The 24,023-nt window shown below is 47.5% G+C and overlaps 1 protein-coding gene across 4 annotated transcripts in view; it reads left to right on the top strand.

Moving 5' to 3' along the window:
* Window positions 1–852: 852 nt before the first annotated feature.
* The window catches only part of LOC144702193 (formin-like protein 20), a 62,225-nt gene continuing 39,054 nt past the window's right edge, over window positions 853–24,023 (top strand). For 2 of the 4 annotated variants that reach the window (XM_078574134.1, XM_078574135.1), the window contains exons 1-6: window positions 853–1,121; window positions 1,600–2,297; window positions 2,385–2,606; window positions 2,678–5,367; window positions 5,514–5,640; window positions 21,095–21,183. In XM_078574134.1, the coding sequence (XP_078430260.1) occupies window positions 1,049–1,121; window positions 1,600–2,297; window positions 2,385–2,606; window positions 2,678–5,367; window positions 5,514–5,640; window positions 21,095–21,175 (3,891 nt within the window). In that variant the 5' untranslated portion in view covers window positions 853–1,048 and the 3' untranslated portion in view covers window positions 21,176–21,183. The remainder of the gene's footprint in view (window positions 1,122–1,599; window positions 2,298–2,384; window positions 2,607–2,677; window positions 5,368–5,513; window positions 5,641–21,094; window positions 21,184–24,023) is intronic. The other 2 variants (XM_078574133.1, XM_078574132.1) reach the window with 2 other exon arrangements.

Below are 24,023 nucleotides of genomic sequence, written 5' to 3' on the forward strand. Positions count from 1 at the left end.
TAAAATGAAATCTTCAAATTAAAAAAGGAAGAAATATGAAATATACCATTATTGATTGAAGAAAATAAAATATTTGAGGATAATGATAAAACATATAACACATTTAATTTGTAACATGTAAGAAGTACATTATTTAAGGTGGATTAAATAAATGTAAGTGTATCTGAAGCATTCAGGTTGTAAACCATATGAAATAAATATCAGAAACATCACTAACTACAGTAATAAATCATTTACTATTTAAATTACGTTTGATTCAAAACTATAAAATCAAATAAATAATAAATACCATAACATTATTTGAAAGAAGTAAAATAATGTCGAAACAATATTGAAACATATTTTAGTGGAGATGAAATAATGTTGAAACATATTTATTGGGCACAATCAATATAAGGTGGCACAATCAATGTAAGGATAATGTCTCTCTTTTTTCTCTTCCCCAAATCGCAGAGAATCGCGTTGACTAGATATACTTCCCCTGCTCCTTTTGCCGCTAACATTAAAGCCCTCGGCATTTTAAGCTGAAATTCTAATTGCCATGAGACCCCGTAACTTCTCACCATTGGCAATGATTTATAAAGTTGAATTATGCCCTTTTACTTGCGTAGACGTCGTGTCGCCACGTAGATTACCAACGCAGCCGCCAGTCCACCAAGGCAGAGAATAAGTCCGGGACGGACGACGGCACGTCGTTTCGTTACGTCACAAAAGTCTTTGAACAAATCGTTCTATTACGTCATCGAGAGCCGGTTATTAACTCAAGACTACAGCGTCAACCGTTACATCTTATCCGTCTCATTCTGTCATCCGTCCCGAAGACTTGGCTCCGTGACTCGTCGTCCTGTATCCAACTCAAAACAGAAGGGGAAAGAAAAAGGAGAAAGGAGGGGGAGCAGCTGGCCGAAATTCGTGACCGTTTTCGTCGAAATTTGCTAGACGCTGGATCTCTCGGGGTTGCAATACTATTCCTCTCATCTCTGGGATGGGATTTTATCTTTGATTTTTGGATTACTGATTGGGCTGGCTTCCGCAACGGAGCTGTCGAATGGCGCTGTTCAAAAGGCTCTTCTACCGGAAGCCCCCTGATCACCTCTTAGAGATATCCGAAAGGATCTACGGTAATAGTTTCGTTGTCAATGTGACGCAGTGGTGTGAATTCCTATAACTTGCGCCACAAAATGGTGTTTTCTATCGAGATTCTGAGCTTCTTTCGCCGTCATTCGGTCAAGAGTTCTGTTTCTGACGTTTTGAATGAACGCACAATTTTGATGAAGTTTTTCGAAGTTTCCTTCCTCGATGGAATACCTACTTCGTCGCATTCTGTCTTCAGCAAAATTTTGTTTCGCAAAATTTTGTTAAATAGCTACGCAGGTGTCTAGATCACGTATACCGCAATTCTTGTGAAGTGATTAATTTATGCTTATCCATCGGTTTTGGCTGTTTTACAATGAAAATTCTAGGAGTCGGGAACGACAAGGGCGACCTCCTCGGATTTTTGACAGTTTTATGCGTGAACGGATGTTGTTTTTAGATATTTCTGCTCTTTAAGTTTGCAATTTCTATTGTCTCACGATTCTTGCGTTCTTATACGCTCAGTTTTTGATTGTTGCTTTGCTGCTGAAACCCTGGGAGAACATGAATACGAGGATTACCTGCGCGGCATCATGGAACAATTGAAAGTTATTTTCCCGGAGGCTTCTTATATGGTTTGCAGCTTTACAGAAAAGGGCAAGAGGAGTCAGACGTCCTATGTCCTAGCAGAGAACGATGTAAGAGTCATGGAATACCCACAATATTTTGAAGGCTGCCCATTGCTCCCATTGGCGATGATCCATCATTTATTGACGTCTAGTGAGAGTTGGCTGTCCAAGGATGGGGGGAAAAATATACTGCTCATGCATTGCGACAGAGGTGGTTGGCCTGTGCTTGCATTCATGCTTGCCGCACTTCTGCTTTACCGCCGACAGTACACAGAGGAGAAGAAAACATTGGAAATGATGTACAAGCAATTCCCAACAGAGCTTTTGTTCCCCTCCCTCAACCATCAACCGTCCCATCTGAGATATCTTCAGTACTCTTCCAGTATGAATGTTCGGACAGAATGGTCACCAAAAGATGCACCTGCAATCCTAGATTGTCTAGTAATTTCATCCATTCCAAGTTTCTTTGAGAATGGAGATTTCTCACCCATGGTCCGCGTTCATGGTTATGATCCCGTGCTCTCTGCAGAGAAAAGGTCCACACTTCTTTTCTCATCTGGGAAGATGAAGAAAAGTGAATGGTATCAGGAACAGGTCATCTTCTATTTTATCAAAGTTGTTGCTTTTTTATTCCGACCACTTCTCTTGGTCAAGTACTAATTATCAATTGTATTTCTGCAGGAAAAGCTTTCCCTGATGAAGTTGAATATTCAATGTCATGTCCATGGAGATGTTGTTCTTGAATTCTTTTATCAAAATGGGGATCTACATCATGAGGAATTGTTATTCCGAGTGATGTTTAATACAACATTCATTCAGGATAATTCATTGACCCTGAGCCACAATGAAATTGACTTGATTTGGAATTATGTGGGTCAGTTTTCAGAAAACTTCAAAGCTGAGGTAGGTATTTCTGTTTACTTAAATGTAGGTTAGAAGATTTAAAGTAAGGACAGGCATGTGTTTAAATTCAGGTGAGATTATCCAACGTGGGTTCTTTTCAATCGAAATTGCCCCTGAAAGATGCGGTGGAAGATGAAGAGGTGCTTGAAGATGCATCTGGAGAGGAGTTTTTTGAAGCTGAAGAAATTTTTAGTACTGTTGACTCAGAAGAAGTACAGCGGGATTCTGGCCTTGAATATTCAATACATTTAAGTCCCTTCATGGATCAGGGTCGTGGTAATAATCTTTCAAGCAAGGCAGTTGGATCGGAAGCCATAATGCTGAGAGAAGTCATACCAGACGTGGTCACCGAAGATGCCAAAGCCAGTGCAGACAATGAACCAGGTGTATCTTCATTGTATGAATCAAAAGTGCAGATGGGTGGTCGTAAGGCTATTAATCCTAGTGCAAAACATATGGAAAGGGCTAAATCAGGGTCAAGGTATAACTCTGATCTCAAGTTCAGGCCCAAACAGCACATCCCATGCAGTGAATTGGAATGCAAAACTGGACCCCCTCCTCCACCGCCATCACCACCTACGCCACCACTGCCTTCTCTTCAAGGAACAAGAGCATCCCCACCCTCCCCACCCACACCACTGATGCGTCCTATTCCTCAAGGAACAAGAGCACCCCCACCCCCTCCACCACCACCAACACCACCACTGCCTCCTCGTACTCAAGGAACCAGAGAACCCCCTCCACCACCACCACCACCGCCGCTGCTGCTGCCTTCTCCTCATCCTCAAGGAACAAGAGCATCCCCACCCCCTCCACCCACACCACTGCTGCCTCCTCTTCTTCAAGGAACAAGAGTACCCCCACCCCCTCCACCACCACCTCCGCCGCCTCTTCCCCGGGGAACCAGAACAATTCCACCCCCTTCGCCACCACCACCACCACTTCCTCTTCTACAGGAAACAAGAGCAACCCCAACCCCTCCACCACCAACCCCACCTCTTGATAGAGGATCAAGAACAGTCCCAACCCCACCACCACCACCACCACCGCCACCTCCACCTCTTCCTCAAGGAACTAGAACAGGCCCAACCCCTCCGCTGCCACCTCCCCCACCTCACCCTCAGGGAACAAGAACAGCAGCACCCCCTCCGCCGCCACCACCACCTCTTCCTCAAGGAACTAGAACAGCACCACCCCCTCCACCTCCACCACCACCACCTCTTCCTCAAGGAACAAGAACAGCCCCACCTCCTCCGCTGCCACCACCACCTCTTCCTCAAGGAACTAGAACAACCCCACCCCTTCCACCACCACCACCACCTCTTCCTCAAGGAACTAGAACAGCCCCACCTCCTCCACCACCGCCACCACCTATTCCTCAAGGAACTAGAACAACCCCACCCCCACCACCACCACCACCACCTCTTCCTCAAGGAACTAGAACAGCCCCACCTCCTCCACCACCACCACCACCTCTTCCTCAAGGAACTAGAACAGCACCACCCCCTCCACCTCCACCACCACCTCTTCCTCAAGGAACTAGAACAGCCCCCCCTCCTCCGCCGCCACCACCACCACCTCTTCCTCAAGGAACTAGAATAGCCCCACCTCCTCCGCCGCCACCTCCACCACCTCACCCTCAGGGAACAAGAACAGCACCACCCCCTCCACCTCCACCACCACCTCTTCCTCAAGGAACAAGAACAGCACCACCCCCCCCACCTCCACCTCTTCCTCAAGGAACAAGAACAGCACCACCCCCTCCACCTCCACCACCACCTCTTCCTCAAGGAACAAGAACAGCACCACCCCCTCCACCGCCACCACCTCTTCCTCAAGGAACTAGAACAGCCCCACTCCCTCCGCAGCCACCGCCACCACCTCACCCTCAAGGAACAAGAACAGCACCACCCCCTCCACCTCCACCACCACTTCTTCATCATGGAACTAGAGCATCCCCACCCCCTCCACCTCCACCACCTCCACCTCATCAACAAGGAACGAGAACAACACCACCCCCTCCACCGCCACCACCACCTCTTCTTCAAGATACTAGAACAACCCCAACCCCTCCCCCTCCACCGCCACCTCCTCATCCTCAAAGAACAAGAACAGCACCAACCCCTCCACCTCCATCACCACTTCTTCATCATGGAACTAGAGCATCCCCACCCCCTCCACCTCCGCCACCACCACCTCATCAACAAGGAGGTAGAACAGCACCTCCCCCTCCACCGCCGCCACCACCTAGCCATCAAGGTTTTAGAAATGTACCCTCTCCTCCTCTGCCACCACCACCACCTCCCTTGCCTCCTCAAGTGGTTGGCGCTCCACCCTCACCTTCTTTAGGAAATGACTTTGTACCTCATCCACCTCCATTCCCACTTGTAAGGCATGCGGCTGGTCCGCCAACGGCACCAAGGGCTCCCAGTACTCCAGCTCCCCCACCAATGCCTCCCTCTGCTCCCCCACCACCATCAAAGGTTTCTAACGTCCTGTCACCACCTCCGGGGTCACATGGTTCTGGTCCTCCAGCCCCACCAAGGGCTCCTGGTGCTCCCAGGCCTCTTCCTGGTGCTCAAGGATCTGGACCCCCAAAATATCTTGGAAATGGAAAAGGAAATAATTTATCAAAGTTAGGGAGCCAAAGCTCTGCTTCTACTCGCAAATCAACATTAAAACCCTTGCATTGGGTAAAAGTTACTAGGGCAGTTCAGGGAAGCTTGTGGGCAGAGTTGCAAAGATATGATGATTCGCCTAGGTATCGGCTATCTATCCATTCTTGTATATTGATTCTTATGGCTATATACGTTGTTAGATTTTCTCATCAAATTTTCTTTCCTGTCATCTGGTGAATTCAGTTTTACTTGCGTTTTTAGTGGTATATTTTGTTTTCCCCTTTTTTAGTTCATCCGATTTCGACATGATAGAACTTGAAAAGCTTTTCTCCGCTGTGGTTCCGAAATTGGATGATGGTGACAAGTCAGGGGGACGTCGCAACTCCGTTGGCTCAAAACCTGATAAAGTCCAACTGGTATGATTCTGGATCTTAATTCATGTTCTGTTTTGGAATTATATACCTTATTCCATATACCTTGTTAGATCTTGTCCCTAAATATGTTATGAAATAGGAAAACATCATTTTCTTCCTTTATCCTTTTGGTTTGAGATTGAATTTTATATCAAAGCAAATATCTAGTGCGGAATTGGTCTTATAGTTGACGTTGTTTTGACCATAAATTATTGAAGTGCAGAATATTCAGTAGCTTTTCATGAATTCCTGCATCATTTTGGATGTCTTTCCAATACAAGTGATGAGTGCATCCGGTGGACTGCTTTCAGAAACCCAGTAACCTTGAAGTATTTTTCATGCTGTATACATTTTCTAAAGCATGAACCTGTTTCATTTTGAAAAAGGAATTTGAAGCTCCAAGGCTAAGAGAAACGAATGCCTGATGTTAGTTTCCACAAGAAAAAATATCTTGGGTTCATATTTTGGTGAGATTTTTGCACATTATTCCATTGATTTGACACGTGGTGCATATACCTGTTTTGAGTCTCCTTGATATAATATTAGTCCATTTTGACGTATAAGTGCAGTCATGTTGAACTGCGTTGTGTGAAATGCAAAGGGCTGGATCATTATCACAGTGTACTTGAACTGGTTTCAGATATGATTTGTGAAAGTCTTGACAGATGTCTTGATTTTATGGGACTTTACTTTTGGCCTGTGTAATAGCTCAGAGCTCAGCCGTAGCAGTTGACATTAGTTCATCACTAATTGGTACATACCCTTCTTGGTTCAGCATATAATTGGGTTCTATTGGTGCATATGGGGCTTGATAATGTTAGTGTTGGAGGGCAACATCCTCTTCAGATACATTCAAGATGATATAAGCACAATTGTTGGCGCTTGAATTTTTTTTTTGTTTTGAAAAAAATCCCAAGGTATGAGAGCTGAACTCGCACGTTAGAATCGCAAGGTCAACATGCTGCCCCTTGGCGGAAGTTCATAAGGGGTGCAATTGTAGGCCAGCAGCAGGTGTTGGAAGGGTGGTGTTGGAGTTGTATTCTCGCGATAAATCATCTTACTCCTCAGGGTTTCACATTCAAGGTTGAGGCCAATGAGAAAGTCGAACAACCTGTGCTTAAAAATAAACTTTCTTTTCTCTGACTGGGACCTCTTGATAAACCAGTAGTGGCCTATCTCCCACCACAAAGCTTTTAGCTTGCATTGGTAAGCCATGACTGGATCCTCCCCTTGCTTATCCTGGATTGCCTTGACAGTAGGATCATGAATTCTCCAGCCATTGTACTGCTTGGCACAATTCTTGTTGATCTCATCCCACATTTCAGTCGCTGTTTCACCATATGGGAAGTTGCCACCATCTCTGAGTTCATGAACCCCAGAATCCACAGTCAAATAAGGGCTTGCTCGTCCTACCTAGGATCCTCTGGCGAGATATCATATTCATCGGAGGATAATATTCCCTTCCTCACAAGGGATCGCTCTTCCAGCTTGCTCCAAGGTAGATAGTAACCCCATTGAACTGGGGGTTAATGTCTGAAAATATATATTTTTTGAACAATAAAGAAGACCACCCGGAACCGGTGGCCTACTTGCTATCATTAACGATAAAAATTGTGTACAACCAATGTACAATCATACTCAAAAAAGTCTATCCTCTCCCTCCACCCCAAAACGACTTCAGCGCCTCCACATCATGAACGGCATTCTCTACTGAAGCCGGCCTCTTGTTAAACACCACCTCATTTCGATGTATCCATATGGTCCAGAGCACCGCGAGCAAGCGTCCCCAATCAAGTCGGCTTCCGTGTCTTCCGTCAGAAACGGAAGCCAAAAAGGCCTCGTCTGAGGAGATATCCACCCCCAACAATTGTTGCAATGCCCAAACGCCCTGTGCGAATTGACATGCGAAGAACAGGTGGGAGCAATTTTCCTCTCCCCCGTCACACATAGGGCAGTCATGGGAGCCGCAGGGGACCATTTTCGTCGGTAGACTCGTGTGACAAGCCTTCGACGCCTCAACAACCAGCTGAAGAGTCGCACTTTAAAGGGGACTTTGCGCGTCATCAACATATGGCAGGCCTTACTTGTCGTCTCGTCGTCCCGAGCTGCTCCTTGGATTTTCAAATATGCACCTTTCACCGAGAAGGACGACCCCCACCATATCCAACCGTCCTGGGAATCAGCTATTGGTCTGAAGGGTAACAGTGACTCTTGCAGCTCCATCAGCTCCCCAAACCACGGCTCTAATAAAGCTTCTGTCAACATAGGGACCCACGCTTCGTCCCAACATTCCCTGACCGTGGCCTCTGGATTCCGTGCTAACGCAAATAGCCTTGGGAACCTCAAATGCATTGGGCCGTGGTTGGACCAATTGTCGGTCCAAAATCAAAATATTGTCCCATCTCCCAATCTGGGCTGAAAGAACCGGAGAATGCGAGGTATGGCTTGATGCAGGCCGCTCCGGAAAGGGGACTTTCCTCTGACTCTAGCCCAGCGTCTCTCCCAGTCTATCTTGGAGCCATATCTGTCTCTCGGGATGTTGAAAACCAGCCCCTCCGCTGAAGTCGCAATCTTTTCCACCCACTTGGTCAACAGTGTCAAATTCATTGACTTCAGATGTAGGATCCCCAGCCCTCCGTGCTTTACAGGTCTGCATAGAATCTCCCACGCTACTAGCGGCACCCCCTTTCGGTCTTCCTCTCCACTGCCTCCCCAAAAAAACGTCCTCATCGCCCCCTCCAGACGCTTCACCACTTCCGCTGGTATTTTAAATACCGATAAGTAAAATATCGGAATCGCAGAAAGCACCGATCGTAGAAGCACCAGTCGAACCCCTTTCGAAAGTACTTTGTTCTGCCATCCTTCCAGCCTCCTTTCTACTTTCTCCACCACCGAATGCCAATCAGCTGCTAGAATACGTCGCCCTGTTAATGGGAGACCCAAGTAACACATCCGGAGCGATCCACGAGGTGTGCCTAAAGCTTCGGCACATTGTGTCTCTTCCTCTGAAGTAAGTCCAAAGCCTACAAATGCGGACTTAGCTCGATTTAGTTGCAGTCCTGAGAAGTCTGCAAACAGATCTAGTAATGCTGATAGAGTACGAGCTTCTGTCATCAAGCCTTCAATGAAAAATGTGGTGTCATACGCATATTGCAAAAGCGGGATGCCCTCGGGGTAGCTTGCTGTTTGGAATCCTTTGAAAAGGCCCTGCTCGCAGGCTTTGACTGTGCATGTGACCGGTGTGTCCACCGCAAGTACAAACAACAACGGTGCTAGTGGGCAACCTTGTCGGACTCCCCTTTGTGGCCGGATCCATCCCCCCTCAGCTCGACCATTGACCAATATCGAGAATGAGTGAGACGTAACACACAGTTTCACCCATGTCACCCACTCATAGGGGAACCTACGTTTGCGCATAACAGACCATAGAAATCTCCAGTCAAGCGAGTCATATGCTTTTGCAAAATCAACTTTCCATATGAAACCCTTACTCTTCTTCGCCTTCCATGTGGATACGATCTCCCCTGCCACCACCGCACTGTCCACCAGTTGTCTACGAGGGATGAAAGCTGATTGGACGGGTCCGATCAGGTCTCCAATTATCACCCTTAGCTTGTTTGCCAACACCTTGGCGATGATAAGATATATGGAATTCGAGAGTGCAATGGGCCTAAAATCCCCCACGTTGATGGCCCCAGAGCGCTTGGGCAGCAGAAATAAATATGATCGGTTTAGTCTCTCCAAGCCATAATTACCACGCCGGAATTCTTCCAATGTACTCATCACCTCTGATCCGACGACCTCCCAAAATTCACTGAAGAAGAATACTGGGAATCCATCGGGGCATGATGCACCCACTTCATTCAAGCCCTTGATTGCCTTCCTCACTTCTTCTACCAGGAATGGCTTCATCAGCTCATCTTGTTGGACTTGTGTTAACTTGGATGCACTTCTACCGCTCCATCTCCAATGGTTCCGAGGCCCTCTTCTGGTCACTTCTCTGAAATGGTTTGCCAGCGCTTCTCCAACCATCTGTGTCCCGACAAATTCTTGCGCCCCCACTTTCACTCCGAGTATTTGATTTGAGCGCCGTCTTCCATTTGCCGCTAAGTGGAAAAACCGAGTATTGGCGTCCCCATCCTTATGCCATAGTTGGCGAGATCGCTGCCTCCAGTCCAGCTCTAGCTTCTTGTCTTCGTCTTCAACTATCCCTCTGCAGTTTTTTCTCTCCGTGCGCTCCGTATCAGTTAAGCCCCGTGCATCTTTGAGGACATCTATCTGCTGAACTCGTGTAAGGGCTTCATCTCTACGGCGGTGACGTTCTTCTCGGATCTTTTTCTTGAATTCTGATAGATGAAGGCGCAAGCCTGCCAGTTTGGAGGCCTGTTGCACCGTGGCTGTGCCTTCGCTGGGTTGAGATGACCACCATGACATCACGTCTTCTCTAAAACCTTTCTCCCGCAACCATGATTTATCCATCTTGAAGTATGTGGGTCTGTTTTGGCCGGCATTACTCTGCCATAAAATTGGGGTGTGATCCGACAACGGTTTAGGGAGTGCACGCACATCGGCCAACGGGTATTCTTCCAATAACTCCACTGAGCAGAGAAACCTGTCCAACCCGGAGAGAGTATTAGGCCCCCTCGTACTTCTCCATGTGTAGACACAATTCATCGGCCCCATTTCTTGCATGCCCGCTCGTGATATAAAGGACCAAAACTCCTCCGAACCCAGATCTTGCCTTCCCGTCCTGTCCGGCCTATCGCCCGACTCTAATGTCACGTTGAAATCCCCTCCAATAAGCATGGCAGTCCCTTGGAAGAGCGAGGCCACGGCCTCCAGCTCCTCCCATAGCATGTACCGGCGTGCCGCAATCACTGGGCCGTAGACTGATGCCACCACATAGTGGCGGTTGTCGCACCTTCTCTTGATTTTAACTGCAGCCACATACTGCCCTGTCCAAGACCCCTCCTTAGCATAGGTCACCATGTTCCATGCCACCAAAAGCCCCCTGATCTGCCGATTGCATTGACTGCCACGAAACCCTCCAAGAACCCTCGTCCCACCAAGTTCCACTCTTTGGTATCACACCTCTCCAGCATTTTCTCCTGTAGGCATACCACATCAGCTCCCCATTGTCGCAAATACCCCCCCACCACACCACGTCTCCCCTCATCTCGGAGACTATGTACATTCCAGGAGATGCACCTCATAATTGTGATGGTGATTGGCCCCCCAATGGTTGCTCCGGTAGGAGCTCCACTCTCTCTGCCAGTTCACGTATCGTCAACTGCATGTCTGACTTCCTCTCTATCACGGATTCTACTCCTTGGCTTGGGGCAGCGGCAGTTTGTGTCCCCTCACCCACCAACGGACGCGGACCTGTCTTCCTTGATGGTCCTTCCGTTCTCAGCTGCATCTGACCATTTTTCCCTGACACTAGCCATGTCGCCTTACCCTGCTCGTCCGTCAAGGCTAGCTTCCCCCGACGATATACAATGCCTTTAAACCAACGGAGATCTTCTTTGGTGATACGACGTGTTCTTTGGGCGGCCCTTAACCTCCTCCCCCTTTGTCCTTGCCCTTTGTGGCAGGGTTACCCTGTTGAGGTATTAGGATGGCTGGCGCATCCAATTCCTTCAACCTTTGTGGAGGGTCTGACCCGCTACTCTTTGTTGCTCGAACATCTGCAGTCCATTGCGTCGGAGAAGCCGATGTCACAGATTCCCCCTGGGCTTGGTCCCCTCTATTGCTGACTGGACGCTTGGGAGTACTCCCCACCACCTCTCCCTGTCGTGCCTTGTGCCCCCTGGTTCCGAAAGGTGCCGGCGGGAGTGGTCTGGCTCAGATACCCGCTCTGAAAGTTCCATCACAGCAATGGATTTGGATTGACCCTGGTATCGGATCTCCCCCCATCATTTTGACTTCCATCAAAACCACTCTAGGGTCCCCCGACTCCAACCCCGTCGAGATGATATGTGTAAGCCGTCCGAAAGACTCGACCATCCTCTCCAATGTCAATCTTCTGCGATGTACCAACGGGACACCATGCGCCTCCACCACTACCCCTCGTTTCCTCCTTTCTGCCCCGTCCATGGGGAGGACCCGGCGCCATCTCACCTCCGTCGTGTCTCCGATCCTCTGCCTCCAGCCACAGACCGCCACATAAGTCTTCAGCGATACCCCCGGAGGAATAGGGTATTGTTATCCAACTGCTGCACCCCTGCTAGCTCCGTCACTGGGAAGTTCCTCTGTAGGCCCCTATTGACCCCCTCCAAATCGGGAGAGCCCCCGTAAATGTCTCCCACCAAGCACCTTTGCAGAATGCTAGCATAGTCCTCCCGCTTTGTAGCACTTGCCTGGTCCCCTCGATAGCCTTTACCATGTCACCTGAAGCATCTGTCTCCAGAGTCTTTTGCAGGACTCTAGACAGTATCGCCGAACTCGCTAGGTTGCTTTGGAGAAGAGTGAAGAGACAAGAACCTGATACTTCCTCCTGGAGAATGAAGATGTAGACTAATATCACCTGATATTTGACACCGAAACTATGCCTGTCTCATCTGTCGTGCTCTAGGTGTGAGTTGCTGTCTGTTCTCTTTTTCAATACTTTATGGATAACCTTTTCGGGGTCTGGGATCTTCTCCCTGTTGAGAATTTGACTCCTCAGAGGGCACTAAGTCCCACTGGGAACATGTATAATAAATTCTTAGTCCACAGGTGGCCTATACTTTATGAACTTGTCATGGTTCTGTAATGATCCGGCTCCATTCAGAGAGCATGCTGTTGAATCTTTTCATTTGTCTCATGTATACTGTTGCACAGACTGTTGCCCTTGTAAATGAGAGTCACCTTGATAACTTGTTCATAAAGTCTCCTATCATTATTTTTCTTCAAATAATTCGTGTGCATCTGATCTTGGATTTCTTCTTCTCCCGACTCCACTTCCTTAATCCCACCGTCGGATCCTCTTGAATTTCTTATTTTTCCCCCGCTCCTCCGGCCCCCTTCCCAAAACCCTCCTTCCTCGCCAGTCCCGTCTGAAGGTGAACCTCCAGCTCCCACCGTGGATCTGTCATCCTCTGTTCCTGCTCCCTCTTCGGCTTCTCCGCTTAATCCCCCCGAGGATGTTCCTTTAGCCCCATCCACTCACCCCGGGGATCCCTCCTCCGACCTATCTCTTCCTCCTCGTGCTCCTTTCCCTCGACACCAATGCCCTCCTGAAAAACGGTATGGTCTCACACTCGCTCGTCGCAAATCTCGTGCCACTACCACTCCTCCTTTACCCTCCTCCCCCTCCACTACTCCAGACCATTCCCCCTTAGCCCACGTCTCTTCTACTCGCCCCTCGCCCTTATATCCCTTAACCGCTTTCGTAGCCTCCCATCGTCTCTCCCCATCCTTCCATGCTCTTCTCACCTCCCTTGACTCCATCTCCCTTCCGAAGACGGTGGACGTTGCCCTATCGCTTCCTCATTGGCGTCGGGCTATGGAGGAGGAGCTTCACGCACTCGCTCTCAATGATACATGGGATCTGGTTCCACTTCCACCGGGCAAGCACTTGGTTGGCAGTCGTTGGGTTTATGCTGTGAAGCAGCATTCTGATGGCTCCATTGAACGGCACAAGGCTCGTGTTGTGGCGCAGGGTTTTACGCAGAAATATGGCATTGATTATCAAGAAACGTTTGCTCCTGTGGCTAAGATGAATACTGTCCGAATTCTCTTGGCCTTGGCTGCCGACCGTGGCTGGACCTTGCAACAGTACGATGTCAAGAATGCTTTTCTTCATGGTGCCTTGACTGAGGAGATCTATATGGCTCTACCTCCTAGGTATGCCTCCTTAGTTCCATCAACCTCGAGTTCGGTTGTCTGCCGCTTGAAGAAAGCTTTATACGGCTTGAAGCAATCTCCTCGTGCTTGGTTTGGCCGGTTCACTATGGCCATGCAGACCCGTGGATATCGCTAGTGTAATGGCGACAACACTCTCTTCTACCGTCATTCCACGTCAGGGGGCGTTGCTATCCTTCTTGTCTACGTGGATGACATTATTATTACGGGTGATGATAAGGAAACTATCGCCCAGCTGGCTGCTTATCTGTCCTCGGAGTTTGCTATTCGTCATCTTGGTCCATTACGGTATTTCCTTGGGATTGAAGTGGCTTACTCGTCCAGTGGAATTTTCATCTGTCAGCGTAAGTACACGATGGACCTTCTTTCTGAGCTTGGCAAGGAGGACTCCAAGCCTATCTCGACTCCAATTGATGCAAATCATCGACTTAGTGTTGATGAAAATGAAACTCTTGCTGAGCCCGGACAGTATCGCAGACTGGTGGGAAGACTGCTTTATCTCACTCACACTCGCCCCGACATCGCGTACTCAGTGGGTGTACTTAGTCAATTTATGCAAAATCCTCGAATGAGCCATCTACATGCTGCACATCGCCTTCTCCGTTATTTGAAGGGGACGATTGGCCGTGGACTTCTGTTCCGCCGTCATAGTGGTCTTTGACTCGAGGTATATACCGATGCGGATTATGCAGGTTCGGTGGTTGATCGCCGGTCTACCTCCGGGTACTGCACCTTCTTGGGAGGTAATCTTATTACTTGGAGGAGCAAGAAGCAGACGGTGGTCTCTCGATCCAGTGCTGAAGCTGAGTTCCATGCATTAGCGCATGGCCTTTGTGAAGCACTTTGGATCACCCAGCTCCTCAGTGAGCTACGGTGTCCAGTTCCTTCCCCTGTTCAGCTGTTCTGTGACAACAAATCAGCTATCAGCATCGCTCATGATCCCGTCCAGCATGATCGCACGAAGCACATCGAAATCGATCGACATTTCATTAAAGAGAAGCTGGAGTCGGGAAAATTCTGTATGCCATATGTACCGTCAGCAGATCAGCTTGCGGACATCTTCACCAAAGGGCTTCATGCCCCGAGGTTTGAGGAACTCTGTGTCAAGCTGGGTGTGGAAAACATCCACGCCCCAGCTTGAGGGGGAGTGTGGACATTGCGTATTTTATGTTATCTGCATGTTATTCCCTGTTGACATTATTATCTCCTTTCCTTTTTCTTTTCTTCTTTCTATTATTAGCTCCTTTCTATTATTAGCCCATTAAGGGCCCTTTCTATTATTAGCCCATTAGGGCTCCCTATAAAACCCCTTGTAATCTCTTTGTTTGATAATCAAGAATTGTTCTTTCTTCTTGTCTTCATGGTATCAGAGCCCTAACCCTAACCCTAATCCGGGTTCCTGGGCTCGACCGTAGCTCCGATCTCTGGCGTTTCTACATTCGCCACGATCTTGAGCTCCTTCTCCTTCCGGTTGGCTACCTGCTCCTGGCGGCGCAGCTTCTTTCCGGCCACATTTCCGGCTTCCCGCACCGCGCTCCCTCCTCGGCTGTGCTTCTCTCTCGGCAGCGTACGCTTCCCTCTCGACCACGCGCTCTCCTCTTGGTCGCGGCCGCGCTCCCTCCTCGACTCTTCAGCCGCGCACGCAGCCAATAGCCGCGGGCGTTCCTGCAGCCTTGTGCTCCTCGTGCGACACTTCATTCTGTGATCAAGATGACGGAGCCTGTATCGGTTTCCGGTGTGACACCAGCATCGACGCCACCCAGTGTGGGTCAAACGTCAAATGCTTCGGAGGCACCTCTTGAGTCGGGGAATTGGTCGGCTTCACCTGGACCGTTTTCTCTGCCTCAGATGCCTCCAGATGGGATGTTCACCGGCTTTAACCTTCTTCAGTGGCAGCAATATGTCCAGATTACTCTCAAGGGACGAGTGATGCGTCATTTACTTGAAGAAGGGCCTTCCAAGACAGACTCCAAGTACTATGACTGGCTAGACGTTGAAGGGGTGGTCCATCGATGGCTTTTGGATAGTATTTCACCGAGTATCAAGGGTGAATTTCTGTCTCTTGAGTCTGCCCGGGCTGTGTGGGAAGCGGCCCTTGACAGCCACTCCAAGAAAAATAATATTGCCACACTATATGAGCTAGTGCATCGGGCCGCCAATCTACGTCAAGGAGACAGGACGATCATGGAGTACAGCACAGAACTCATTTCTCTGTGGAATGAGATTGATCACTACATGCCTCCGGACCCTCACTCGGTGGATCGCAAGTACACTCTTCAACTTCGGGTTTTTCAGTTCCTTATAGGACTTAACCCGGAATATGAAGCGGTACGGGCTCAGCTTATACACCGGGAGAAAGAGCTTTCCTTCAAGGATGCGCTTCGCAGCGCGAGAATTGAAGAATCTCACTTTCAGCAGTCCCAGACCCCGGCTTCTGCACTTGTAGCACATTCGTCTTCCTCCACGCGCTCCTCGGTAACGACCACATCGACTGGAGCAGGAGCTTCGTCTCGTGGTCCATCTACTCGGACTGAGGAATCCTCGAAAGGTGATCCTTCCCTTTTCTGCAATTACTGCAAAGCGGGTCACCCAAGGAGGCGTGCTTTAAGCTTCAACGGAAGCGAACACAACAGAGCAATCTCGCCACGGTTGCACCTTCTGTCAACCAAGTACCGATGCCTGGTCAAGTGCCTCTGTCCTATGGTCTTCTTCCAAGTGGAGCGTCTTCGAGTGCTTCTCTTCCCGGCTTTACACCTGAAGAAGTGGGCGTCTTCGCGATTGCTTGACCCTCCAGTCGTGGGCTCGTGCTCTCTAGCTAACGCGGGTATGTCCACCATTCCTTCTCCTCCTCCTTCACCATCTCCGTCGTCATCATCATCCACTTGGCTTCTTGACTCTGGTGCCACTGCCCACATGACACCCAATCCTAGAGCTTTTGTGACCTATGAACCCGTCTCCGGCTCCTCCAAAGTTAAAACAGCTTCCGGTGATCTTCTCACTGTGGCTGGGATTGGTCGTGTGTCTCTCTCTCCTTCGATGAACCTCACTAAAGTCCTTCATGTTCCACGGCTTGCTCATCATCTTCTTTCTTTATCCCGCCTTGTTCGTGATCTGAACCAAGATCTTACATTCACTCCTAATACCTGTTTTTATCGTGATAAGGTGTCGGGAGGACGATTTCCATTGCTGAGGAGCATGAGGGTCTCTATCTTGTTCGATCTCCCTTGTCTCCCCTCGCTGTTGCTGCCGCTGCAGTTCCCCTTTCGGCGTCTCATGAGCGTTTGTGGCTTCTCCATCGACGCCTCGGCCATCCATCCTTTGCTACTCTTTATCGTTTATTTCCAAAACTTTTCCAAGGCCACTCTGTGGACCTCTTTGTTTGTGATGCTTGTCGAATTGCTAAACATCATCGTACTACGTATCCTATTTCTTCTTCCCATTTGACGACTCCATTTGCTCTCGTTCACACCGACGTGTGGGGACCCTCCCCTGTTCATAGCACGTCCGGTGCTCGGTGGTTATGTATATTCATTGATGACGCTACTCGTTTCACGTGGGCCTATCTCTTGAAAAATAAATCAGAGATCTCCCTTGTTATTCCTCAGTTCTACTCTCTCATTCAAACTCAATTCTGCACTTCTATTCGTCGCTTCCGCTCCGACAATGCCCGAGACTATGTCAATTCCACGTTAAGTACTTTCTTCCAAGAAAAAGGCATCATCCATGAAACCACATGTCCTTACACCCCCCAGCAAAATGGAGTTGTAGAACGAAAATTTCGTCACATTTTTGAAATGGCTCGGAGCCTCTTATTTCACATGCATGTGCCAAAGTATTTTTGGGCTGAAGCTGTCCTAACTGCCATTCATCTTCTCAACCGTCTTCCGTCTCGCGTACTTAACTACTCTACTCCCATTGATTGTCTCCAGCATTCCTTCCCCAACATTTCTCTCCGAACCAATCTTACCCTTCGTGTCTTTGGGTGCGTTTGCTTTGCTCCTAACCACCATCTTGGTCGTGACAAGCTTGATCCTCGGGCCATCCAATGTGTCTTCGTCAGCTATGCTTCTACTCAAAAGGGTTATCGATGTTATCATCCACCCTCTCGTCGATTTATTGTCACCAAGGATGCTACCTTTGACGAATTCACTCCGAATTACCCCTCTTCTTCTCCACCTTCTCCTTCTTTACCACCTCAATCAGATCCCCTTGAATTTCTTATTCTTCCTAACTCATCTCCCTCGTCACCAGTCCCAAGTCCTTCCTTGCCTGTTCCTCTCGAAGAGCCTCCATCTGATATTCCCATGAACACCTTGTCCTCTGATCCTCTGCCTGCACCAATCCCAAATCCACTTGTCCTTACTAAAGATCCATCCTCTGCTTCATCGAACCCTCCTGCAGAGTCCCCATCGGATCCCTCTATCCCACTATGTTGTGCCCCTTTACCTCTACGCCGTTGCCTGCCAAAAAAACGCTATGGTATCACTCATGCTCGTCGCAAGCCTCGTGTTCCTCCTACCCCTGAAGTTCCCTCATCCTCCTCATCCACTCCTCTTGAAAATCCTTCATTAGCACTTGTGTCTTGCCCTCATCCTTCTCCATTGTCTCCATTAGCCGCATCCATCTCATCTCATCGTCTTTCCCCATCCTACCACACTCTTCTCACCTCCCTTGACACTATCTCCCTTCCAAAGACGGTGGACGTAGCCCTCTCTCTTCCTCATTGGCGTCGGGCAATGGAGGAGGAGTTACAAGCACTTGCCCTAAATGACACATGGGATCTGGTTCCACTACCGCCGGGCAAGCACTTGGTTGGCAGTCGTTGGGTTTATGCTGTAAAGCACAATTCCGACGGCTCTATTGAAAGGCACAAGGCACGTGTTGTGGCGCAAGGGTTCACCCAACAGTATGGCATTGATTATCAGGAAACGTTTGCCCCTGTGGCCAAGATGAACACTGTCCGGATTCTCTTGGCTCTTGCCGCCGATCGGGGCTGGATATTGCAGCAATATGATGTCAAGAATGCTTTTCTTCATGGTGATTTGACTGAGGAGATCTATATGGCCTTACCTCCTGGATATGCCTCCTTAGTGCCGTCTACTCCGAGTTCAATTGTTTGTCGCCTGAAGAAAGCGCTGTACGGTTTGAAGCAATCTCCTCGTGCTTGGTTTGGCCGTTTCACCATGGCCATGAAGAACCGGGGATACCGTCAGTGTAATAGAGATCACACGCTTTTCTACCATCATTCCACGTCCGGGGGAGTGGCTATTCTTCTCGTGTACGTGGATGACATTATCATCACGGGTGATGATACGGAGTCCATTACTCAGCTGGCTATGTATCTGTCGTCGGACTTTGCCATACGTCATCTTGGCCCATTATGATATTTTCTTGGTATTGAGGTGGCTTATTCTTCGAGTGGGATTTTCATCTGTCAGCGGAAATATACAGTGGATCTTCTTTGCGAGCTGGGAAAGGAAGACTCCAAGCCTATTTCGACACCGATTGATGTGAGTCATCGACTTGGTGCGGATGAGAATGAAGATCCGGCTGAGCCCAGACAATATCGAAGACTTGTGGGCAAACTGCTCTATCTCACCCACACCCGTCCCGACATTGCATATACAGTGGGTGTTCTAAGTCAGTTTATGCAGAACCCTCGAATGAGTCATCTTCATGCTGCCCATCGCCTCCTCCGTTTCTTGAAGGGCACCATTGGCCGTGGATTAATATTTCGTCGTCACAGTGGTCTGCGTCTAGAAGTCTACACTGATGCCGATTATGCAGGATCTGTGGTTGATCGTCGGTCGACCTCTGGGTACTGCACCTTCTTGGGAGGCAATCTTATTACTTGGAGGAGTAAGAAACAGAAAGTGGTCTCTCGATCAAGTGCTGAAGCAGAGTTCCATGCCCTTGCGCATGGTCTTTGTGAAGCACTTTGGATTACCCAACTGCTTCGTGAACTAAGGTGTCCGGTTTCTTCCCCTGTTCAGCTGTTCTGTGACAACAAATCGGCTATCAGCATTGCTCATGATCCCGTCCAGCATGATCGTACAAAACACATTGAGATCGATCGACATTTCATTAAAGAGAAGCTTGAGTCGGGAAATTTCTGCACGCCATATGTTCCGTCAGCTGAACAGCTTGCAGACATCTTCACCAAAGGGTTTCATGCCCCTCGGTTTGAGGAGCTCTGTTCCAAGCTGGGTGTGGAAAACATCCACGCTCCAGCTTGAGGGGGAGTGTTGACATTATTGTCTCCTTTCCTTTTTCTTTTCTTCTTTCTATTATTAGCTCCTTTCTATTATTAGCCCATTAAGGGCCCTTTCTATTATTAGCCCATTAGGGCTCCCTATAAAACCCCTTGTAATCTCTTTGTTTGATAATCAAGAATTGTTCTTTCTTCTTGTCTTCATGGTATCAGAGCCCTAACCCTAACCCTAATCCGGGTTCCTGGGCTCGACCGTAGCTCCGATCTCTGGCGTTTCTACATTCGCCACGATCTTGAGCTCCTTCTCCTTCCGGTTGGCTACCTGCTCCTGGCGGCGCAGCTTCTTTCCGGCCACATTTCCGGCTTCCCGCACCGCGCTCCCTCCTCGGCTGTGCTTCTCTCTCGGCAGCGTTCCAAGGTCCTTTTTCGTTGTTGGGAAATTTGAATCTCACTTGGACCTGACTTTTCCATGCTTTGCTCAGCTTTGGACTACTCAGTTGGACATGGAATGGCTGTAAACCCCCTCAAGATTGTCTGAAACTGCAGTGTGTGCTGTAATCCTCTCAAGCTGGTGTTATGCATTTAGGCGTGCCTAGCTTGCAGTAAGCTGTTGGAATGCTTATCCAGGAAGTCCGTGAGTACATCTACTTGATCAGGGGACTGGATATATTTCATCTAATATTTTATGTGGTGAAGTGGTTATCGATCTCAGCATGCGTGATTCTACCATCCTGTCTTGGGTTGTGTGCAATATCCTTTGCTGATTTTCTATCACAACATAGTGGGGTTCATATAGGGACATTTTAGAATTCTCCTGATCTGCAGCATCTCGCAAATCTCTTTTGCAATTGATATGAACTCAGCCCTAGCGCTTGATCTTGCCACAACATACTGTTTCTTGCTTTCCATGTAATCAGATTTCCTCCAACATAAGAGCAATAGCCTGTAAGGTGTGTTGTTTAATATATATCATCCTCACATACCTATAGGGGTACTGCCCCCTGAAGGGGATTGTAAAATAAACTATGTATTATCTCAGTTATTCTGGTTGTCTTTCATTTGTCAAACCCTAATCAAGAGAGGGACTGGTGCTATAGTGTTGATTGGACTTTTGATCAATATTGGACATTGTGGTAGTAAATGTTAGACGAATGCAAAAAGAATACTATTGCAGTTGGAGGAAAATTGAGCTGATAAGCTTTATTTTCTGGCTAATTTATCTTGATTGTAATGTACCAATTAATAGTATTTTGACAGCTTCATCAGGGTTATTATGAAATTTTCACTTACTTTTTCTTTCTTCTATTGGTATTTTATTATGTATCTAACTGCCATCTGATTGATGCCTAATCAGGGGAAAATGGGATAAAATGATGGGCTAATGTTTTTTATTTCTTGTAGGTTGATCTGAGGAGGGCAAACAATTGCGAGATTATGCTCACCAAAATTAAGATGCCCTTTAAAGAGATGATGGTAAACTAGTTATCAAGGTCCTTATTTACATTTAATTTTCTGAGATTACTTCATGTCTCTGTTTATATTTTGCAAAAACTCATATCTCCACTTTCTCTGATCCATTGTTAGAGAGTCATAACAATATTTTTCTAAGAAAAACCTATTGATCTCTTTTTTACATTGGGAAAAGGTATATCAAAATATCAAAATATAAAACGAAATAACTTTCATACTGGTTCTTTCAAAAAAATGACCCCCTACAAGGGGAGCGAGGCAGTGGGTGACTGATATGTTCTTAGCAAGAATGTACCAGAGGCGATTCAAGAAATGGAGGAAAGCCACTTCGGCCAGTGGCAAGTAAAGAAAGACTGGGACATCTCATTTATAAAAGGGTGCAAAAGAAAGAGGAGAAATTTTCAGGAAGTCAGTAGTCCCATTCTGGCAGCATGCATTGAGGCTGGGGACCAGGAGAAGCCTGTTGCATCTTTTTCTCCCCTCTTCCATCTGTCAACTCTTTCCTCTCTCTCCATTTCTATTATGTTCTTCTCTCTCATTCTTGTTCTTGTTCAAGAACTGGTTTTTCAACTTCGAATTAATCTTCTTACTAGGAGATTGTGGAAATCTTTACCTATCAGATACCATGACAGTCTCAACTGGTATCAGAACCAAGATCTGTCCGCATGCGACATCAGGTCAAGTCATTATGATTCCTCTGCTCACAGAATCAAGCAAAGTGATTTTTTTTTTTTGAAAAAAAGAGGGAAGACCACCCGGAATTCGGTGGTCAACCCAAGAATCAAGCAAAGTGATAATTCACAGAGCAACAGAAATCCTTGCGGAAAATCCTCCCCGCCATATTTAAACGAAGAGATATAAGATACAGGAAAAGGTGCATGCAATGAGCAACCAGAAAGCGCCGGAATTCTGTCGCATGTTCTTCAGCAACTTCAAGCAATGAATGCCATGGTGAAAAGTAATATCTCAACAATTTCCAGAGCTACCACATCGACGAAAGAAAGGTATGCTAGCGTCCCACGTCTTCAAAAAACACAACAGACAACAAATCCGAATTCAGAAAAAGGGATTGGCTTATTACAATGGTACTCATCCTCAAACGAGGCTGAATTGCACCGAGCATTTATTTAAGGTACATCACATTCCATATTCCATAAAACTTCTTTTAGTTTCCCTTCATATGGGAGGTGGCCCTGTGATCAGGGTTGGTTTATATACACCTTGGAGAACTCTTGATTTAATCATTGGTTTCTATTTAGACAGCATTTGAAAGAAGATATAGTCTTTCATCCAAATCATTATGTGAACAATGTATGAATCTTTGACAGAGGGGATCTGTTTTCGAATATGGGACAGAGTCTGAAGATTTAATTTCATTTATATCATATTTACCCATAGGTGTCCATGAAACTGCATATCTAAGAGGGTTAAAACCTTAAATTAGAGCTGAGCTTTAAAAGTATAAGCTTTATGATACTCATGGATTCATGCATACTCTCTTGAAGCAGATAAAAATTTGTACATTTTGGATAGTGGACCTTCTTACAATCTGTCTAAGTACTCCTAATGTCACCCCAAACCAAATAGTCGAGCAAGCAACCACATGCACAGACGAGATGAAGTGAGACTGTGACACCTCATGTCAGGACCACCATGCACCAGACAACACTAGATCCAGCTATCCGACAAGGGAAGAAGAAACTTGACTTTCTCCAGAAAAATTCCGACAAAGATAAGAGAAACGGATATGCTACAACTGTAATGAAAAATATATGTCGGGTCACAAGTGTAAGAAGAGTTTGAGTATCTAAATGCTTCAAGAAGTTGAAGAGGAATCTCACCTGGTTTCAGAAAATCTTATGCAATTGGATGAAGATCCCACTTACCAGGGAGCTTTGATGGCTATGTGATATGATCCATCGGCATCTCTATGCCCAGAACAAGACCCGATAGCTGGCCGACCAAGAATTGCAGGCCCAGCCAGCTTCAGCACCTACTTATGCCCTTCCTACCTAGGGTTAGGGCAGGAAGAAGGTCATTTGTGAGTCCCTCTCGAACCCTCTCCTCTGCTCCGTTCAGGTCGTGACTCTCAAGATGGGCACTGTCTTCTTCACGCTTGCTCATATACCACATTTTGCCATGGCTCGCGACAGCCACCTCTTCCTGACAACCTTTTTCACTAGACTTTGCTGAAGGAGCAGCCAACAGAAGAACCTTATATTAAGAGGGATCTTTTGCTTCCATATGATGCAACACGAGTAGATGTGTGATTTCTTGACTATCGAGAGGGGGAATTTGTGAACAAGAAGAAAAACGATTGATCTTATTTTCACACACACCAAAAAAAACCTCACATAGTACACAATATTCCCCTCCTTTTAGAGAGGTGGCCGATCGACCGTTGGAGGGATATGACCGTTGGACTCAACGGTCATATTTCACTATGATCGGGCCCATTTATAAAACATGGGCCTGGTAATACATGAGTTATTTGGGCCGTATGATCTAACACCCCCCCTCAAGTTGGGTATAGATGTTGATCATGCCCAACTTGGACACCAATGCCTGGAACTGCGGGCCAGGAATTCCTTTGGTGAAAATATCCGCAATCTGCTCCAGAGAAGGAATGTATTGAGGTATAATGAAGCCCTCATCGATGCTTTGTTTGATATAGTGTCGTGCCACCCTTGCATGCTTCGTCCTTTCGTGTTGAACTGGGTTTTTTGCCATAGCAATTGCCGATTTGCTATCAGAGTACAGAGTCATTCCTCTGTCTGAAAAAACTTTCAAATCCTGCAAGATACCCTTAAGCCACATTCCTTCACAGACTCCCTTCTTCAGTGCATGGAGTTCAGTTTCT

This window comes from Wolffia australiana, chromosome 4 (assembly GCF_029677425.1).
Source record: "Wolffia australiana isolate 7733 chromosome 4, ASM2967742v1".
In the NCBI taxonomy this organism is placed as follows: domain Eukaryota; kingdom Viridiplantae; phylum Streptophyta; class Magnoliopsida; order Alismatales; family Araceae; genus Wolffia; species Wolffia australiana.